The following is an 18591-nucleotide window of genomic DNA, read 5'->3' as shown; positions in this document are numbered from 1 at the left end:
TTAAATTTTATTTATAAAGGCTATAATCAGAGATAATACTTTAATTTTTTTTTGCCTTATGGCAGATGTAAATTAAAAACATTTTCCCCTTTAATTTTAACACATGTTATGATCTGCACTCTGGGAATGATACTGTTACCATTAGGATTTTAAACTGTGCTAAAAGAAAAATGCAGAGCTTTACAAAATGTATTTTAAATGTGAAAAGTTCAAAATTAATGATCTAAATATCCACCTCAAGAGATCTGGGAAAAAAACCTTGCAATTAAACTCAAAACTGTGAAGCAAGTAATGAGTGATTAGTAAGTGAATTAGAGCAGAAAATAATACAATTTAAAACATCCTGAAATGAAGTATAAGTCTCTGATTTTTATTAAGATTTAAAAAAGCCATGCAATACCTATATGAAGTAAAAAAGTGGATCTCACTACAGTATAAATAAGTATTAAGACAATAAAGGATACTGTGATTAAATTTATGTCACAATAATTGTGAAACTAACTTTTTAAACTTTTAACAAAAAATGATCAATTCCTAAAATCGCTGGTAGATTTTTTTCAAAGGCAATTGTAATTGTCAGTTAATTGGCTCAGGTTTTCAACACTAGGGCACAGTAGGGTCACTGAGGTTGCTGTAGACGTCTGGCCGCGAATCCCAGAGATGTTTGCCCTGTGCGTGCGGGTGGGCCCAAGAATGTTCTTGTCTAACGTGCGCTTGATGTGAATGCGGCGGAGACACTCACCGGTATCCCAGGGAAACGCCGCCTTCCCCGACAGCCACCGTGCCCCCTGCTTGCATGCTGCCTTTTCGTTCATCCTCACCGTGCTGCGGACGTGTGCAGCCATTACCATCCTCAAGGGTAGGAAGCTGAGATTTAGGGAACCTCCATACGTGGACCGCAGCCCCATAGCTTGTTCGTGGAAGGGAGCTTCATGACAGACTACATTTGTTTGGCGGCTTCTGTTTTGTCAGACGACATGTTTGACCTCCATGCTCTGTACTACAGTTTGTCCTACTGTAGCAGGAGAGCGCAGATCCTCAGAGCCTTGGGTGTATCAAAAATGACATCGCGGTATTATATATGGAATTCAATTAAGATTCTGTTTTTTTCTTTGTGTGTATGTTTGTTTTCTGTCGAATGAGGATGCGTTTAACCCAGTTTCTGACCAAAGTTCAACGTCTGCGCTTCCTCAGGCCCTTTACATGGAGGCTGAGTGGAAAGCGGGGTCGGCAGAGGAGACGCGGGTCCTCCTACCTAGTTTGTACTCACCCAGATCCCTGTCAAGTCACTTCACTTTGCTTTTCTGTAAATATGACAACTCGTGCTTCCAGATAGCATCTGGGGTCCGATCTGGACCCACAGAAAGCATAGGCACCCACTTTGTGCCACATGCAGTTTTGAGACAACTGAGGCTGTCTTATCTTCTTATCCCTTCTCTGGGCTCTACTGACATCCCTCCACTGTTCTTCCTATGCTCATTATCAAACCCAGTTTGGAGGATCAAATTCTAGTCTTTGCTCTTGACGTGTAACCTCCAGTTTATAGGAGGAGACAGAAGCGAGCGTCTCTGTCCACCCAAACTTCCACGGAAGGCCAAGGGCAAGGCTCTTGCTGCCCGCCTGAGACTCTCAATGTCAGAGTCGCCCTTTCCTTCCCGCCTGCCGCTGGCAAGGACCAGCAATGCTGGCTTTCGCATTCTCCCCCAGGCCTTTTTCTTTCACGTAACTAGGCATGTTTTTGAAATCTGCAAATTTGTATTTCTTCTCACTGCGTTTCTTCTCACTATGTTTGTAGAGAGGCTGTTTTAGGGCAACGTTCTTTGGTGTTTCAAAATGTTTCCTGCAGAGTGCGTCTCACTTTGTGACACTACGGTTAGAATTACACACAGATCGCTTAGATTTGGCAGAATGGTAAGAGAAACATTACAAACTATCTTTGGCTCCTGCAGCACCTACTGCCATTTGGCATTGACCTTTATCCTGTTGCAGGGCATACTGGAGACCATATGGGAAAACTGGTTTTTTAATTATATGCAGTGTCTATGTCGATGCTGTAATAAAGTTAAAGCACTGCAGTGCAAGGCTACGCAAATAGCTCGGCCCATTCAAGACTTTGTGCTGCATCCCCGGATGTCATCTCATTCCTGCCAGGGGATCCCATCCCCATCACCATCCCCTTTCAGTTTTCCCTGTAGATACTCACGCCTGTTGATTCTATCAGCATTTTTAAACATGTGTTTCATGGAACATTAAGTTCCACAGGATATGAATAGGTGTCATGTGAGGAAAAAGACACATAGGTAAAGGGAGTTTGGAAAATGTTGCATTAGAAAAAGTTAAACTAGATCTTTACTCCAGGACTTCTCAGTGGCTTTCCCCTGCTCATGTATATGGTGAGCATGAAATAAGGTTATTAGTTTCCTAGGGCTGCTGTAACAAATGGCCAAAAACTGGGTAGAAAATTAAAATCTCATAGTTCTGGAGGCTAGAAGCCTGAAATCAACGTGCTGGCAGGGCCATGTCCCCTCCAGAGCTCTGGCAGGAGAGTCTTTCCTGGCCTCTTCTAACTTCCGGCGCTGCTGGCAATCCTTGGCCTTTCTGGGCTGTAGATGCATCACTACAATCACATGGCCGTTTTCTCTCCTTGGCCTTTCTGGGCTGTAGATGCATCACTACAATCACATGGCCGTTTTCTCTCCGTGGGTTTACATACCATTTTCCCTCTGTATGAGTCTGTCTCTGTGTCCAAATTTTCCCTGTTTATAAGGACATACTGTTTGTCATATTGGATTAAGGTTCATTCCAATGGTAGCATTTAAATTTGATAATCTCCGTGAGGTCACATTCTGAGGTACTTAGAGTTAGGACTTCGGTATATCTCTTTTGGAGGAGACAAGATTTAACCCACAACAGTGTGACAGTATTAAATTACCCCACCGGTTCCCTCACTTCAGAGAGCATGTCCTCATAGCAGTAGTATTTCCTGGAACTCATTTTGGAATATACTAGAGGACATGGATGGCATTCAGAAGCTCAAACAAAGGAATGCATAGGTTCTTTTCCCCATGCAAATTTGGTCTTGTTCAGTGTTATCCTGTGGAGAAATGAATAAGCCTCGAAAAAGTCATTACTGGTTATAAAGACTACATACAGGAGTAAACATGCTTCACCCTATATAGTTTTTAAAAAACTAGGGAAAAGATCTTTAAGAGAGGAAGAGGTCCATCTTTACTGTTGTCATTGTTTTGTCATTAAATGGCCATTTTCCACATGAGTAAAGTCCTGCTAATATTGGGTTTAACTATTGAAGGAATTAACAATTACAGACTTGCCTGACTGAGAAAGCTTATACGGGGCAATGAAAAGTAATTTAAAACAAAAACATCTTAGGTTGCTCTGATTAGAAGTGAATCATACCTATATCACAATGCTTTCCGTCTATTTTTGTATTTTATTATACCTCATATGGTAGATGGGATCACATTTTCTCAACTCATCACTTCCTCTCCTTATTAGATCATATGTTCTAACCCATGTTATGGCCTCACAGGTGGAGTGTACTTCCGAGCCCCTTGACTTTGGCTTGGCCATAGTTCACTTTGTCCAATGGGATGTCAGTGGACATGACACACACAGGGACTTAAACTGTGCTGTATGCTTGGGCTTGCGCTGTTGCCTAGCATTTTTGTTTGAGAGCACACCTTGGGTAGCTGTTCATGGAAGGAGGATGAGAGACACGTGGAACAGACATGAAACGCACCTGCAGCTCAGAGCCAAGCTCAGCAGCACGCAGCCTGAGTCAGCTGGACCCTACTCCACCCACCTATGCAGGAACAATAGAGAGATGCTTCCAGGTCTGTGCTCCTGGGACTCTGACCAATAACACAGCATTACTTTAAAAAACAATGACTGATACACTTTGTTTAGGTTTGTCTCCTTCACTACTCTGTGAGCTTCCTAAAAGTAATGACCGTATTTTGTATAATTCTGTATTTTCTCAGCTTAGTTCTTATATATCATAGCCTCAGAAATGTTTGATGGGTAGACGGTGGACATACTAGGGTGTCTGAGTGGGATTTGGGGCATGGTTACTGTGGCCACCAGGTGGATGATTTAGGAATAACACTGGAGTACTGCTTTGGTTCTGGAGAAAGGTGATACACATTCTCAAGGTAAAAGTAAGAGTTATGCCTATTCTAGGCCATCACACTAGGTCCTACACAAACCCTCTGATCTGTCTCTGCATTAACTGGATGGAAAGTCTGAGGTTACTTTTCCATGTCGTTCCAGATGGTGATCTCTTGTAGCAACAGCAAATTGGACATACCTTCTGAGTCCACTTCCAAGGGCAACTGCAGAAATTTTCTTCTAATTAGTTGCTTCCTGGTTATGATGCTAACTTCTGCTGTTAATGATTAACATGTAACATTTGTTTTATAGAATTGCCATTATGTATCATGGATCCTTTATAAATAGCTATGGTTGTAACAGCATACATGAATACTTTCTAAGGTCAGTGTAGGCCATCTGAAGTGCTCCTGAAAGATGTAAAGATTCTGAAATTTGTAAGAATTTAACGTTCAAAATGTCTGCTTTCTTGTGGCAGGCAGTGTTACCTGCCTAAGAGTTTGCGCTCCTGTGTGTGGTGTGTGCGCTTGTGTTATCTTACTTTCCTCTGTACTGTGTGGGATGCTGAGTCGATATGAAAGCAGCTGACAGAATAGATAAGGATGATTACAGCAAAGAATTTAATCGATGATCACTTTTATCTCTGCAACACACATTATGCCTTTAAAAATTATTTGCACAGATGTTCATTCTTAGCTAGTCTCAGAGTAAATAAGGGCAAACTGCATGAAGGGTCAGAAAAACACAAGAAGAAGTAGCAATTCTGAATGTTAAAAAAAAAAGTGCTGTGGACAAGACTGAGTTCTGAGTCCTTCCAGGATGATAGGACATCTCAAGATCAGCATGTGCCATGGTAATGTAACCTATCACATCAATTCTGCATGTGTATGTATCGCATCTCTTAGAAGAAATTTCAGGCGGAAGCCAAGCACATCATTGATACAACAGGAAAATAATGTCTCTGATGAGGAATAAATTGCATTAATTTAATACTAAAATGCTTAATGCTTTAAGAAACTAAATCTGTAATGACAAATCCTTCATAAAAGATTTATTCCAGTCTGTACATATTAGTGATTTCAAACATGTTAGGAAGTGAAGGATTTCGTTTATTCTAGGAGGCATTATGTTCAAAGAATCTGAAATAGTTATTGAAAGCCATGAGAGGACAGCTTAAAAGATAATACTGTTTTTAAAAGACTTAAATTAGCTAGCTGAGACAACAAATATTTTCCCTACACAGAATAAAATGAACGGTTACAGTGTCTAAGGAACAGGTGGGTCCCTAGGGCAAAGACAGGGCCCAGGTTTGGGTGAGGGATCAGGCTGGCTAAAGAGCATTCTGTCTTCACCGTGAGATTTTTACAGACCAGTGTACTTATTTCAGGGATCCCTAAAATGGAATTCTCATATTTATGGGAGAAGTCTGTCAATTAGGAAGTGAGAAATTGGGGTATGCAAGTAACAAGTATGCCAATCTGTGTGTGTATGTGTGTGTGTGTGTGTGTGTGTGTGTGTGTCTTCCAGGCAGCATGAATATACACAACACACCGGAATTTTTGAGCGAGTGATGTAGAGTTGGCTTGATACTCTGTAGAGATGTATGTTTTCCTGTCCTCCTACAGTATGCATGACTATTTAAAAAGTTTTAGTTAGCCTTCAATGGGCCAAGAGTTACCTAGACCTAAGGAAGCACTTTAAAGAAAGTGTGCGCAGACTGGACGGGCCTGGTGTTCAAAGAGAGAAATCAACCCAAGAGGAAGGTGATTCTTGGGGAAAGATAATCCTTCCGTTCAAGGATTTTCCTTTTAATACTAAACATCAGAAGTGTGTGTGTGTGTGTGTGTGTGTCTGTGTTGTGTTTAAGCAACACTGCCAATTTCCTACAGGGTACAATGTACTTTCAGGGATTCATTTAAATGAATGAACTACCATCTCTAACTAAATAATTCCTTATAAAATTAAAAAAAATGTGTTTTTAAAAACACATATAGCCCTTTGTATGAAGTCAGGATTATTAAGCAAAATGCTCTAAGAGAAGTATTTATGGACTGGATGTTATAATTTCTGTAAAGCATATGTAGGAATTATTTTTTGATTTCTTTGTTTTTGTTTGTCTTAAAAAAACATGTGCTTCTAAAAATAATTGAACTAAGTAAAAGAGCGAGTCTTTATTTTATATTATCACACTTAACCATCATGGCAGCACCCTGAGACAGTATTAGTTTTCACGTATTAGGGAACAAATTGGAAGAGAGTGAGTAACTTGTCCGAGCTAATTACGGGGAGTAGCCTACATTCAAACTATGGCCTGAGAAGGCTCTTTGACAGGCTACCTGACTGCACTTCTTCTGTGGCTCTGGCATTTAATTCTGTGTTCATCCAATCCTAAAAAATGTACCTGAAAAAATATCCCTTTATGTTCTAGGCAAATTACTTCAACACTATTATCAAATTAAAATAAAAATTAGGGTACCTCAAAGGAGCGCATCACCCATTTGGATGGTGACCATATGCAAGGCCCAGGTTGAAAGCATACAGTTCACACCAGCATGCTCGCCTACAATTCACACCAGCACGCTTCCACCCACAGCCTAATTTATTCGCTTTCTTTTTATTTCCTTTAGGTAGTACTTGACAAACGTTCACCAGTAGGTTTTTTGGTTTTTTATTTTTTTCCTTAACCTGAGAGTGAGCATGTACTTTAAGCAGCGTGATTACAGATGTTCTGTAGTTAGCAGAGCTCTCAGAAAACCCATCAGAGAGATGCATCCAAGAGCGTGGGAGGAATCAGAACATGGCCAGAAAGCTGGAAAAGGGCCACGGAAACACCTTTGTGACTTTCTGAAAACTATGGACCCAGGCAATATTTGGTGCCCATACATAAGCATAATCAGTTAGTGTGAGGAAAACTTGTTTTTCTCAGATGCAAACAAAAAAAATAGTAGTTTAGTGGGCTCTGAGGCAGTGGTGGTGGCTAGGACCTTAGGAGTCGTGACAAGATCACAATCGCTCCGTCCACAATCAGCAGCAGAAGTCAGCCACACAAAGGAATGGACTGCGGCGGTTCTGAGGTCCTTTCCAACTTCGAGGTTCTACAGCCCGGGGCGCACTTTACAATGAAGCAAGCAGCTCACGCTCACCGTTCTGCTCCCGCTGCACCCCGGCCGCCAAGAGATCCGGCTCCCCGAGGCTGATGTCGTTCAGCCTGGTCCCCAGACACTCCACGCAGAGGTGCTTGCACCACTCCTCGGCCTCCAGCTCTGAAAACAAGCACAGGTCACCGAAATCAGGCGACACGGTGTGAGAACCAAGGGAGGGGATGCTTCCCGAACCCCTTTCCCAGGTCAGTGGGCAGAGTGAAAAATCCACCGTAAGACAGCAAAAAAAGCTGTATTTAAATGAAAAAAAATAATAATCCCCACGATTATTTCCCATGGCTTGATGTTGCAATGCTTTATTTTAAAGTGATTTTAAGTTATTCCAAACTACTTGATCTCTTTTACAAATACCCTGAGAGTATTTGTTTCCTGACTAGCATATTCTAGACAGACTTAAATTTTGGAGGTATATTACTGAGAAAAAAAACAGTTAAACATAAAATTAAAATATGTTAATGAATAGTTGAAAACCGTCAGACTAGAATAAACCAGTCAATGGTTTCCTGAATGTGATTTAGATCTGGGTGGGTTGAAGGTCTGATACTCAAGTCATTCTGAATTGCATTTTTCTTTCATAGGAATCAAAAATGAGCTATCCTTACTTAAAAAAATTGAGGATAGGATATTTAAAGTAACTTTCCCCTTTAGAAAACTCCAATTACCTAAGATATTGATTAGATCACTCTTTTTACTCAGATTATCTCTCACTTCTTTATATTCCCAGGTGTTTTCTTTGCATGAAACATTAGAATATCTTACATCTCACAGACTTGTAGTATCTAATGCTTTCAGAAACATAAATGCATCTGATTCTAACCTAAGCCCTGTGTGGCTGAGGGGGCTAAGGGTTAGTGTCATACCTGGGCCCCTTATTGTATCATTGTTCAGCACCAAGAAAGAATTAGAACCCAGATCTTCTAGGTATTTTAATATACAGAGATCTGAAAAAGTATGAGGTTGAAAATTTGAGGCCAAGCCCCAAACTGTTGTACAGAAAATGGTTAAGAACTCTCTCCTGATACTTGTCCAGAGAAATTTCTGGCTTCTTCACATAGCATAAATCTGAACTAGAACAGCTTAATAAAGATTTCCTTCAAATTCTCGTTTCTCTCCATGGATGACATTTCAACCTCTGTCTTAGCATTTTAAACTCCCCATAAGAAGTTTTCTGTGACAGGTTTGCATGACTCAAGGGATTTGAATATCAACTGCTCTGCTCCACCATCAACACCATCAAACCTGAGTAATGTTTTCTTCCTGTGCTGAGTCACATCACTTTAGCATCAAAAATAGGTTTGATCAATGAGATGTCAAGACAAATTTGTCATTTATTTTTAGTTTTACTGAAACCATAAAATATTGTTAGAAAATAAAGAGAAAGAGCACGCAGTCCCTGCCCATCCTGTGCCATGCTATTCTAATGAAAATTGTAGTTTCCATATATCCAATCATGAAAGGCATTTTCTTTACAAAAGGTATGGTTTGCATATTTCAGGGTTATCTTCTTGGTAATGAGAGACATTCCACTTAGTTGGGTCAAGGAGAAAGTGGGTTCTCACGTGAGCCTGGCCCCACACTCAGGTGAAGTCAGAAGCTGGGGCTGGCTGATGGGGCATTTCTTTAGGAACCTAGAAAATGATCCTTCCCAGTCACAAGGCTCCTAATAGAAGCCACTTGCTGAGGCTCACAGCTTTCCAAAGAATATTTTTTTCTTCTATTGCAGGAATATCAGCCTTCACAGGAAAATTTAACAGGAGCAACAATAGCATATATTGAAAATAATTTTCATCAGATACATGAGCTTTGATATGTAAAATTTATAAAAGTTTTTAAAGCTTTTCTAACAAAAAAATCAAAACCTTAAACTGAGCCTCTAGAAATCCTCGACATTCTGCTAAGGGAGATGATATAACTATAAATTTTCTTTTTACATTTTAATGTTTTGAGTATTTCTCAGGACTCCACAATTTAAAAATCACCAGTAAATTCATGTGCAATTTATATCTCGTCTGCATGACTCTGCCTGATGGTATTACCAGTATTCTGTAGATGGAGATGAAATATCTCATATACTCTTTGGGGTAAAAATTAAAATGTTAAATATGACAAAGCACCTTTGTGCCAATGTTCCCTTTAAATACTAAGTCAGTGCATGCCCAGAGGTTAAAGACATATGTCACTCCCTCCCTCTACTGACTCTTCTGTCACAGGATGTAATGATACAAAGAAAGCAAGCACACAGTGAAGGGCTTCTGGGATGTCAGGGCCAGCCCCTTCACGGGGAACTCCATGTGGCATTCTGGGCAAGTGTCCCACCACCGTTAAGAAAGGTGCTCATGGGCTTCCACCAGCAGGTGAAGACGTCCTTTGCAACCAGTCTTATGCTCATAATGCCGTAGCACATCTGAATAGAAATAGCAAGAGTAATAAAAATAGAGCTGAAAAAGTCACATTAATGACTGAACTGTAAACTATTTCAGAAAGAAAGAGACAAGAGGGAGGAGAAAGAGACGGAGACACCAAGAGACACATCAGTACAAAGCAGATCTCACTAGGGTTGGTTTCTTTTTCAAGAAACACTCACTGTGCACTCACTGTAAGCCAGACACCATGCTAGTGGGGGTCTGTGGAGAAGACCGTTTCTGTTCCCAATAATCTTAGGGTCTGGTGGGTGGGCAGGTGCATCTGGAGGCAGCTGGCTTGGCCTGCAGGAACTGGGAGCTCTGGCAAAGGGTGAGCACCATAGAAGGGACCCACCAGGCCGGCAGAGCAGGCAGGTGGAAGGCTGCGGGTGGGGGTGGGGGTGTTTGAGTGTGAGCGTGTGAGTGTGTATCTGTGTATGTGTCTATGTGCATGTGGAATGTGTATCAGTGTGAATATGTGTGCATCTGTATGTGTATGTGTCTGCATGTGTGTGACAGAATGCGTTTGCTAGTGTGTTTTGTGTGTCACTGTGTGTCAATGCGTTTCAGTGTGTGTATGAGTGAGAGGCTGTCTGCGTGTGAGTGCGTGTGTGTCGGAGGAACCGGCTGGGCTTAGAGGGGCCGAGGCAGAAGGGAACCTCTAGGGCAGTGAGGGTGACATCCTGGGAACGGCCCCGCATTCATGTAGTGAAATTGGAGAGGCGGGCAGACATGCCCGTGGTTTTCGTGGTTGTGTAGGATTTAGTTCGATTAGATCAGCCCCAAAGCTTCATCTCAAAAGTATTAGCCTCTGTAGCCTGCATGCTCCATCTAACCATTCTGCTGCAGATGAAGTGAATTTGTTTGAGTATTGCACTAGCTTTGGTTTTTTAAAATCTATTTTTGATAGTCGCCTTTCAAAAAATTATAGCCGTGCTTTACATTTGTTCTTTCTTAGGCAAACTCGGCTAAGTCCCTTCCGGTACCAAACTCTGAATATTCAAGTCCTTTAATCTTTTATTGCGTGTTAATTTATTTTGTTTCTTTATTACTTAACTAGCATTTTTCTCTGAACTACATTTCATCTTTCACCTTTCCATATTGTATTTTTGCAGAACTATGGAGATTAAACACAAATGCTATATTCTGAATCCACTGTATTTTTAAATATTTATCTTCCCATAAGCTCTGTGCCTTTTGTCTTTTATCTTTCAAACTTCTACTACACATGGTGTGTAAATAATTAAATTTCTTTATGGAGGATTAAAGGCATAAAAATGCTCTGCAGTGTGTTCTGGTTTTCCGTTCATGGTGGAAGTGCTTGTTCGTGAAGATGTCTTTTCCAGAGGGCATGCAGCTATGCTCAAATTCAGTTCAGGCAAATCACTTTTTTTCTAGAACAGGAACCCAAATACAGTTTTCATTATGTGTAGGATTAGTTAAATGAAGAAATTAGGTAATTTCTAAAAGAGAAACTCAAAGATGTTTGGGAATAATTGAATAAAGGGGGAAGAGAGACTAAACTAAATGAGTGACTTATGAGACAAATGGAAGGGAGAAGGATGTGCAGCCATAGTGCAAAACAGAAATACAGTCAGAGGTGGGCGGCTCTGCTCTGAGCTCCTTTCCATCCCTTTTTAAAGGAATTGTAGGGAGAGGATGGCTATATTCCTTTGCATCAGAAGAAGTCTTTACCTAGTGGGCCCTTAATAAATGCTTGCTAAATAAATGATTAGAGCTTTATTACTTTCACTAAATTTCAGCCATAAGATAATGACATGAAAGTTAAATGGTCCAAAATGAGCTCTGTTTGAAAACAGTGAAATAGGCTATCAGCCCAAATCATATAAAAGCAGCACTTAATCGATTCTGTATTAATGGATTGTAAGATGCAGGCATGACTAGTTTTGTGTGGCAATAAGAAATTATTGTATTTAGTCCTCACTGGATTTAGCTTTTATTAACAACCTTAGGAATATTTGGGCAAAATAATCCTGTTTTGTCTGCAGCAACCCTTGCACTTCTTAAGTATACCTAATCCTTATCTTCTATGCAGATTTGCTATGATTTGGCAATAAATGTTGTTTTTATGTGTATTAGAGTTTTCTTAAATACATGCTTTGCTGCAAAGTTAAGAAAAGTATACCTCCACGCATGCTATTGCTCAAAGAACGTGCAGATCTCTCCTATTGTCATTTGGAATTTATAGATGCAGTGATGACTTCCATTCTCAGAAACTGGCACATACTTGCTGCTTAACTGGCCTTGTGGTTGTTTTATAGACTTTTCTTTTTCTGTTACTTTTTCGGTAGTAGGAAGACAAGAAATCCTTAGTTCCAAATCACTTGCTTCAGCAAAGATGGAAGGAGTGTGTCTCTGATTAGCTCACAGGGAGGGGCCTTCCCTGTTGAAGTAGGGTTGGTAGGACTGGTCAGTTTCCAGGTGGAGGACATTCAGTTTTCTTCTCCAAGGGGGGAGACCATCTATTTACTTTCCCTTTCACAGTCCCTCACCCCTTCTAATCCTTTCAAACTGGTTCAAATATGACATTCATAGCTTAGCCTTTCGACCCATGTCTCTGTATTCCTCCAAGACTCTGTGCATACTTTTATCATAGTGCCTGTATATCATCAAGTTATTTGTCTGTCCTTTGCAACCAATACATTTAAGATAGAAGGGCACAGGAGATACGGTTCAGTCTCTTCTGGGCCTGGCGCAGCACTTGGATATGTAAACTAATAAATAAAAGTGGAATGAATAAGTAGATGTGATTTGCAGTTAATTCCCAGAAATTTAAGGTGAACTTTAGAACCAAATGCAGATGGTCTGGAGCGTAGTCGTTTTCTGGATGTTTTGAGGTCTCTGTTCATCCCCATTTAAGTGGATCTCCATTTAACTTTTGCTATTCCCAGCTGGCCTGTCTAGATCAGAGATCTCTGAACTGGGGAGGAAGGAGAAATATCAAATATGGCTCCCTACCAAGCTTCAGTAATTCTAAAATATCTCCCATTCAATAGATTCTTATTTTAATAAGACGTCTTCTTCTTTTCACCCAAAGAGTAGTATTTATGCCAAAATGGAAGTCTTGTATAAATTCCCTTTGATTCCATATGTGATAAACACCTGATCAAATTTTTATTTTCTATAGATGTATGGCAATAGAAGTTAGAAAAGGTCAATGTAGAACCAAGGAAATGAGTTACTACCTTAGTTTATTATTTTATGCACATAGTCACAACTTATTCTCCTTAATTTAACAGTAGGTTAACATGTACATTTTTGGATTCAGCACAGCACACGTCATTCTGCAGCAAGGTTAGGCACTCAGATGTGACCAAAGAGAAAATTGCCCCTGCTCATCCTCGTAACAAATGACAAATAGCAGCAAATGACAGAACCATCAAATGTGGTGCTCTTAGCCTGGCTGGAATTTGTTGCAATATACTTTAACATGGAGGTTTATATAAATGACTCGAGCTTAAAACAATTTGGAGAAAATAAGAAAAAACACTTACAAATAGTCTAAAAATGATGGCATGGTATGTGTGTGTGTGTGTGTGTGTGTGTGTGTATGTTGTGGAGATGGAAACAGTATATTCAAATATTACAAAAAAGCAAGAGTAGAAAGGATCCTTTGCAAGCCCAGCTGAGAGTGAGTGCATTTCTGAGATGAAAAGCCACCAACAGGGTGGGAATTTTTCCAATGTGTGGAATTCTTCATCGATACCTACAGAATATTTGATTCACATGTTGTAAGGTTCTCACAGGACAAATTACGAAGCAAGGAACTTTCCGAAGAAGAGCTGCTGTCAGTACCTTTTCCTAATCATGTTCTCGTAAGGCCGGTAAGCAATTCCTCTCTATGCAACAGCCAGGAGGTGCTTGGGAGGGACTAATGGGGGAAGAAAATGAGTAGAGGAAAGATGTGTGGTGTAATATGAAAATATTATCTAATACTAAGTGTAAAAACATAGAGCTCTAAATCGTTTCTCTACACATAGCCAGATTTATGACAGGAACATTTGACAATGTCTCATATTGAGCATGGGATTGAATTTGGCCAGTGACCCTGAGGAGACTAAAGTGTGTTCATCCCCAGAGCTTCCAGAAGGAAACACAGCCTTGCCAACACCTTGATGTTTTCCTGGTGAGAGTGGTGCTGGGTTTCTGCCCTTCAGACCTGTGAGGTCATAAATTTGTGCTGTTTAAAGCCGCTATGCCTGGTTATTTGTTATATCAGCAACTGAACAAACACGAAGGTTAAACAGTCTATTCCCCTCTACTAGGAAAACCTCTAAGCAAGCAAATGAATTTAATGGGATGTGATCCAAAAAACCTTGGTTGTGGGGTATATATATATATACACATGGAACACTGTGATTAAATCAGCTTGAAGCTCAATAAATTACATAATCAGGAAGGATTTACTATCATTAGCACTGGGTGGGAAGTCTCAGGACAGAGAACACGGAACCTGCAAGAGGCAACCAGGAAAACATCAGGGCAGAGAGAGGAGAGGTGGGCAGAGGGTCTGCAGGGAGAGGGAGCAATCACCAGGACGACATCTGCCTTGAATCTTAAATAGGGGAGGACTGGGCAGTCGGGGGTGTGACCTTCGGGGCAGGGATATGAAAGGAGGCACCAGGTAAAGGACCCCACATCATGTAAAGGGCAAACATGATGTAAAAAGACACACTGGGTTTAGGGAGGGAAACTGATTTTCAGGGATAGTCTTCCAGTTTCATAGCTTCCGAGAGAGAAAAAAGGCAAAAAGGAAGACTTCAGCGACTGAGTCGGGGAGCAGAAAAGAAGAAACAGCAGAAAATACAGGACCCTGTAAGACAAAAGGTAACTGTAGTAGGAGAGAATCCCTCCCCCACCCACCAACACAAACAAACACACGCTTGGTGTGCTACCTGGACCTTGTTACAAGAGCAGAAAAGAACCGAATTGAACTAGGACTCTTAGAAACATCCCATTCCTAAGAATCGGCAAAGGAAATAAAAGTCCATAGAGAACTACTGCAGAGATTCGGGACATGAAAATTCAGACAAATTAAAATCAATGTAGGAAAATCACCTCTGACCTCACCCAATTACCAAAAAATGATAACATAAAGCAGAATAAAATGATAAATGTACACCCCAGAAATAATATATTCAAGCAAGCATTTGTGGATATAAAAAAAATCAGCGATAGGAAAAGTTAAGAGTGGAATGAATCTGGAAAAGAAGTGGAAGAAAAAGAGACAACTCAGAAAAAAAAAAATCACCAGGTGCTAAAGGAAGAATAGACTCAAATGGAAATCTATTAAGGGGCATTGGCCAAAGTAAGAATATAGAACTGTCATAAAAATAGACATAAAAAGGGTCAGAGAGAAGTTGTGGACATGGGTAACAAGCATAGGATAGAGGTGGCTTGGACCAACGTCCCAGCTGAGTGGACATGGTGGTGATGAGAATTGTTTTGATTCAGGATCTATTCTGAAGAACCTACGACATTTTAGTAGCTTGAAGTATTTGGAGTATAAGGGAAAGAGCAAAATTAAATATGAATATAAAGACTTTTGCCTGTGCAACTGGATAATGGAACAGTCTTCTTGTGAGATGGTGAAAACTGGGGGATAAACAGATTTGGAAGAAAATAAGAGTTCAGTTTTAGAAATAAGTTTTAGATGCATATTAGGTATAGAAATGGATAGATGAGTAGGTCATTGGATATAGAAGCCTGGTGTTCAGAAGAGAAGTTCAGAGTGGATTTGTAACTGGGGGGTCTACAGCCTATAGACACTAGTTAAAGCCATGTATCCCTATGAGACCACCACCTAGTTTAAGTAGATAGAAAAGAGAAGACATGTAAGGGCTAAAACCTGGGCTTCTTCTACAGTAAGAGATCTGGGATAAGAGGAGGAATGGAGGCTTAGAAAGGAACAGACATTCAAGGAAGAAGAAATCAAAAATCTATAATATGGTGGAAGCCAATGGCAACAAGGGTTTCAAGTGTTACAAATAATAATTTTTTTGTTTCAAGTTTACAAATAATAATTTTTCAGCTTTACTGAGGTAAAAGTGACAAATAAATTTGTAATATATATAAAGTATACAAAATGATGATTTAATATATTGTGAAAGGATTCTCCAAATCAAGTTAAAATGCTGGTTATCTCACATGTTTAATCTTTTGTTTGCTTTTTGATGGGAGCGTTGAAGTTCTACTGTGTTAGTAAATTTCAGTTATACAGGCAGTATTATCAGCTATATGGTCACCATATTGTCCATTAGATCTTAAGACCTTATTCATCTTAGAACTGGAAGTTTGTACCCTATTATCAACCTCTCCTCATTTTTTCCACTGTCCAGTCCCTGGCAATCCTTCTTCATTCTGTTTCTCTAAGTTCAACTTTTTGTTCTTTTAATTCCACATTTAAAGATACCAGGCAGTATTTGTCTTGCTTATATGAAATATTCTTATTTCATTAGGCATAATGCTTTTAAGGTCCCATGTTGTCACAAACAGCAGGATTACCTTCTTTTTTAAGTGTTATTTTCTTTATCCATTCATCTATCAACGGGCATTTAGGTTTTTCCATACCTTGGCCACTATGAATAATACTGCAATGCATATGGAAGTACAGGTACTTTGATAATGATTTCATTTCCTTCAGGTGTCTGAGCAGAAGTGGGATTGCTGGATCATATGGAATTCTACTTTTAACTTCTTGTGTAATATCCGTACTATTTTCTATAGTGGCTGAACTAGTTTACATTCCTGCCAACAGTGTACAAGTGGCCAGGGTTCCACATCCTGGCCAGCATTTATTATCTCTCACCTATTGCATATATGGTCAATTAGTTTTCTGCAAAGGCATAAAAAATATGCAGTGGGGAAAGGATAGTCTCTTTAATAAATAGTGTTAGGAAAACTGGATATCCACATGCAAAGAATGAAACTGGAGCCCTATCTTACACTGTACACAAAAGTCAACTCAAAATGGATTGAAGATGAGCATAAGATGTGAAACCTTAAAACTACAAGAAAACATAGAGGATATCCTTGATGTTGGTCTTGCCTATGATTCTCTGGATTTGATACCAAAAACTCAGGTAACAAAACAAAATAAACACATGGGATCACATCAAACTAAAAAGCTTCTTCACAGCAAAGGAAATCATCAACAAAATGAAAAGGCACCCTATGGAATGGATGGAAATATTTGCAAACTACATATCCAACAAGGGGTTAATACCCAAAACATATGAGGAACTGATACAACTCAGTAGCTGAAGACCAAATAACCCAATTAAAAAATGGGCAAAGAACCTGAATAGACATTTTTCCAAAGAAGACATACAAATATATACAAATGACCACCAGGTACATGAAAAGGTGCGCAACCTCACTATTCATCAGGGAAATGCAAATCAAAACCACAAGGAGACATCATCACATGACTTTTAAATACTAGCAAAGCTTAAGTAATATGAAATGCAAAACTGCCTACAAAGTTTACCCATGTGGAAGGCATTAGTTACCTTAATAAGGAAAGGTATTGTTAAATTGGTGGAAACAGAAGACTGAATAGGTGCAAGGAAAAATAGAAGAGACAGACATTGGAGTCAGTAAATATAGACAATTTTATTCAGAAGATTTTTTGGTTTATAAAGGGAAGGAGATGGCGCAATAGCTGGAGGGAAAGTGAGAACAAGACTTTTGTTTGATAATTAGTTCTGGTGGCCTCATGCTGAGAGTATTGATGAATCAGAGGAAGAGAGGGTGGGGGGGTATCTTCCTGGAAGCACATGGTGGTCTGGGGCTTCCTGGTGGCTCCTGCTGATGGAGAAGCCTGCAGGTGGCAGATTTACTCCCAAGGCAGTGAGATATTTCCTGATTACTGTCCATGAAGGCCTCACAGGGTGGTCTGGCTCTGAGTGGGAGCTAATCCCTGTTGAACAGGGACAGCAAACCGGTGTCTTCCTCCTGGTTTTTCCTAGAGGAGACTATGGGCCATCAGCAGGCAATTATTTCTTAGTCAATCTGACAAACTCTGGGGTCATCTTTGACTTGTGTTGTCTAACTCATCCCATACCTTCCATCTCATATCACCCAATCCAATCAGTCAATGATTTTTATCCCCATTATGTGCAAAGCACCATTTAACGTCCTGGAGAGAAACAAAGTCTCTTCTTTCTTGCTTATATTCTAATGGAAATGGACAGTGAAGCAGTAGAAAGGATTAAATTAGGGAGTGACAGAGTCAGGCATTTGTGGTGGCTCATTTAGAGTCAAGGAAGTCTTATTGTAGATTAACCACTGTCACATGTAACATTAAAATATTTCTCAGAAATGACTCCTTCCCCTTCCCACTGTTACATTTCTGCTTCCTTCTTAGTGCTGGGCTGAGATGAAAGTTTCCTCATGACCTTCCTATAGCAGCCGTCACTCCCACTTCTAACATGAAACACTTCGATGCAGGAAGTGGATGCTGTCATTCTATTTCCCACTTTAACCCTTTCCATACTTTCTAACATTTGCATATTTTATTTTCCTATCTTGGAAAGTAGTATCCTAACAACTCTCTCTTTCTTCTAGTCACCTGCTCTGTAACAGCGGTTAGTGCTGTTCACCAAGTCTGTCAGTTTTTCCCTTCAGGGCTTACAGTGTGATGGTGCTTTCTTGACCCATTAACATCTGGTTTAGTCACTGGTTTGATCAATGAACTATGAGCAGAAATTCCTCGTGACACTTGTGTGTGAAACTTGTTAGAGCCGCATGCACGATTCTTTATCCTCCCTCACTGATGCAGTGATACAACAGCAAGTAACGAAAGAGTGTTTGCATCGGTCTGGATTCCCCATGCCCATGACTAACAGCGCCAGTCTACAGATTCACACAGTGTGGGT

At 40.1% G+C, this 18591-nt stretch overlaps 1 protein-coding gene and 1 long non-coding RNA gene across 3 annotated transcripts in view; one reads left to right on the top strand and one right to left on the bottom strand.

Moving 5' to 3' along the window:
* DOK6 (docking protein 6) overlaps positions 1–18591 on the bottom strand; it is a 309246-nt gene that overhangs the window by 116517 nt on the left and 174138 nt on the right. For both annotated transcript variants that reach the window (XM_037000763.2, XM_037000762.2), the window contains exon 4: positions 7272–7391. In XM_037000763.2, coding sequence (XP_036856658.1) covers positions 7272–7391 — 120 coding nt within the window. The remainder of the gene's footprint in view (positions 1–7271; positions 7392–18591) is intronic.
* Positions 1–18591, top strand: part of LOC118968783 (uncharacterized) — a 200756-nt gene that overhangs the window by 108866 nt on the left and 73299 nt on the right. The window lies entirely within an intron of this gene.

The sequence above is a fragment of the Manis javanica genome, chromosome 9, assembly GCF_040802235.1.
Source record: "Manis javanica isolate MJ-LG chromosome 9, MJ_LKY, whole genome shotgun sequence".
In the NCBI taxonomy this organism is placed as follows: Eukaryota; Metazoa; Chordata; class Mammalia; order Pholidota; family Manidae; genus Manis; species Manis javanica.
This window is presented reverse-complemented; position numbering and strand designations above follow the sequence as displayed.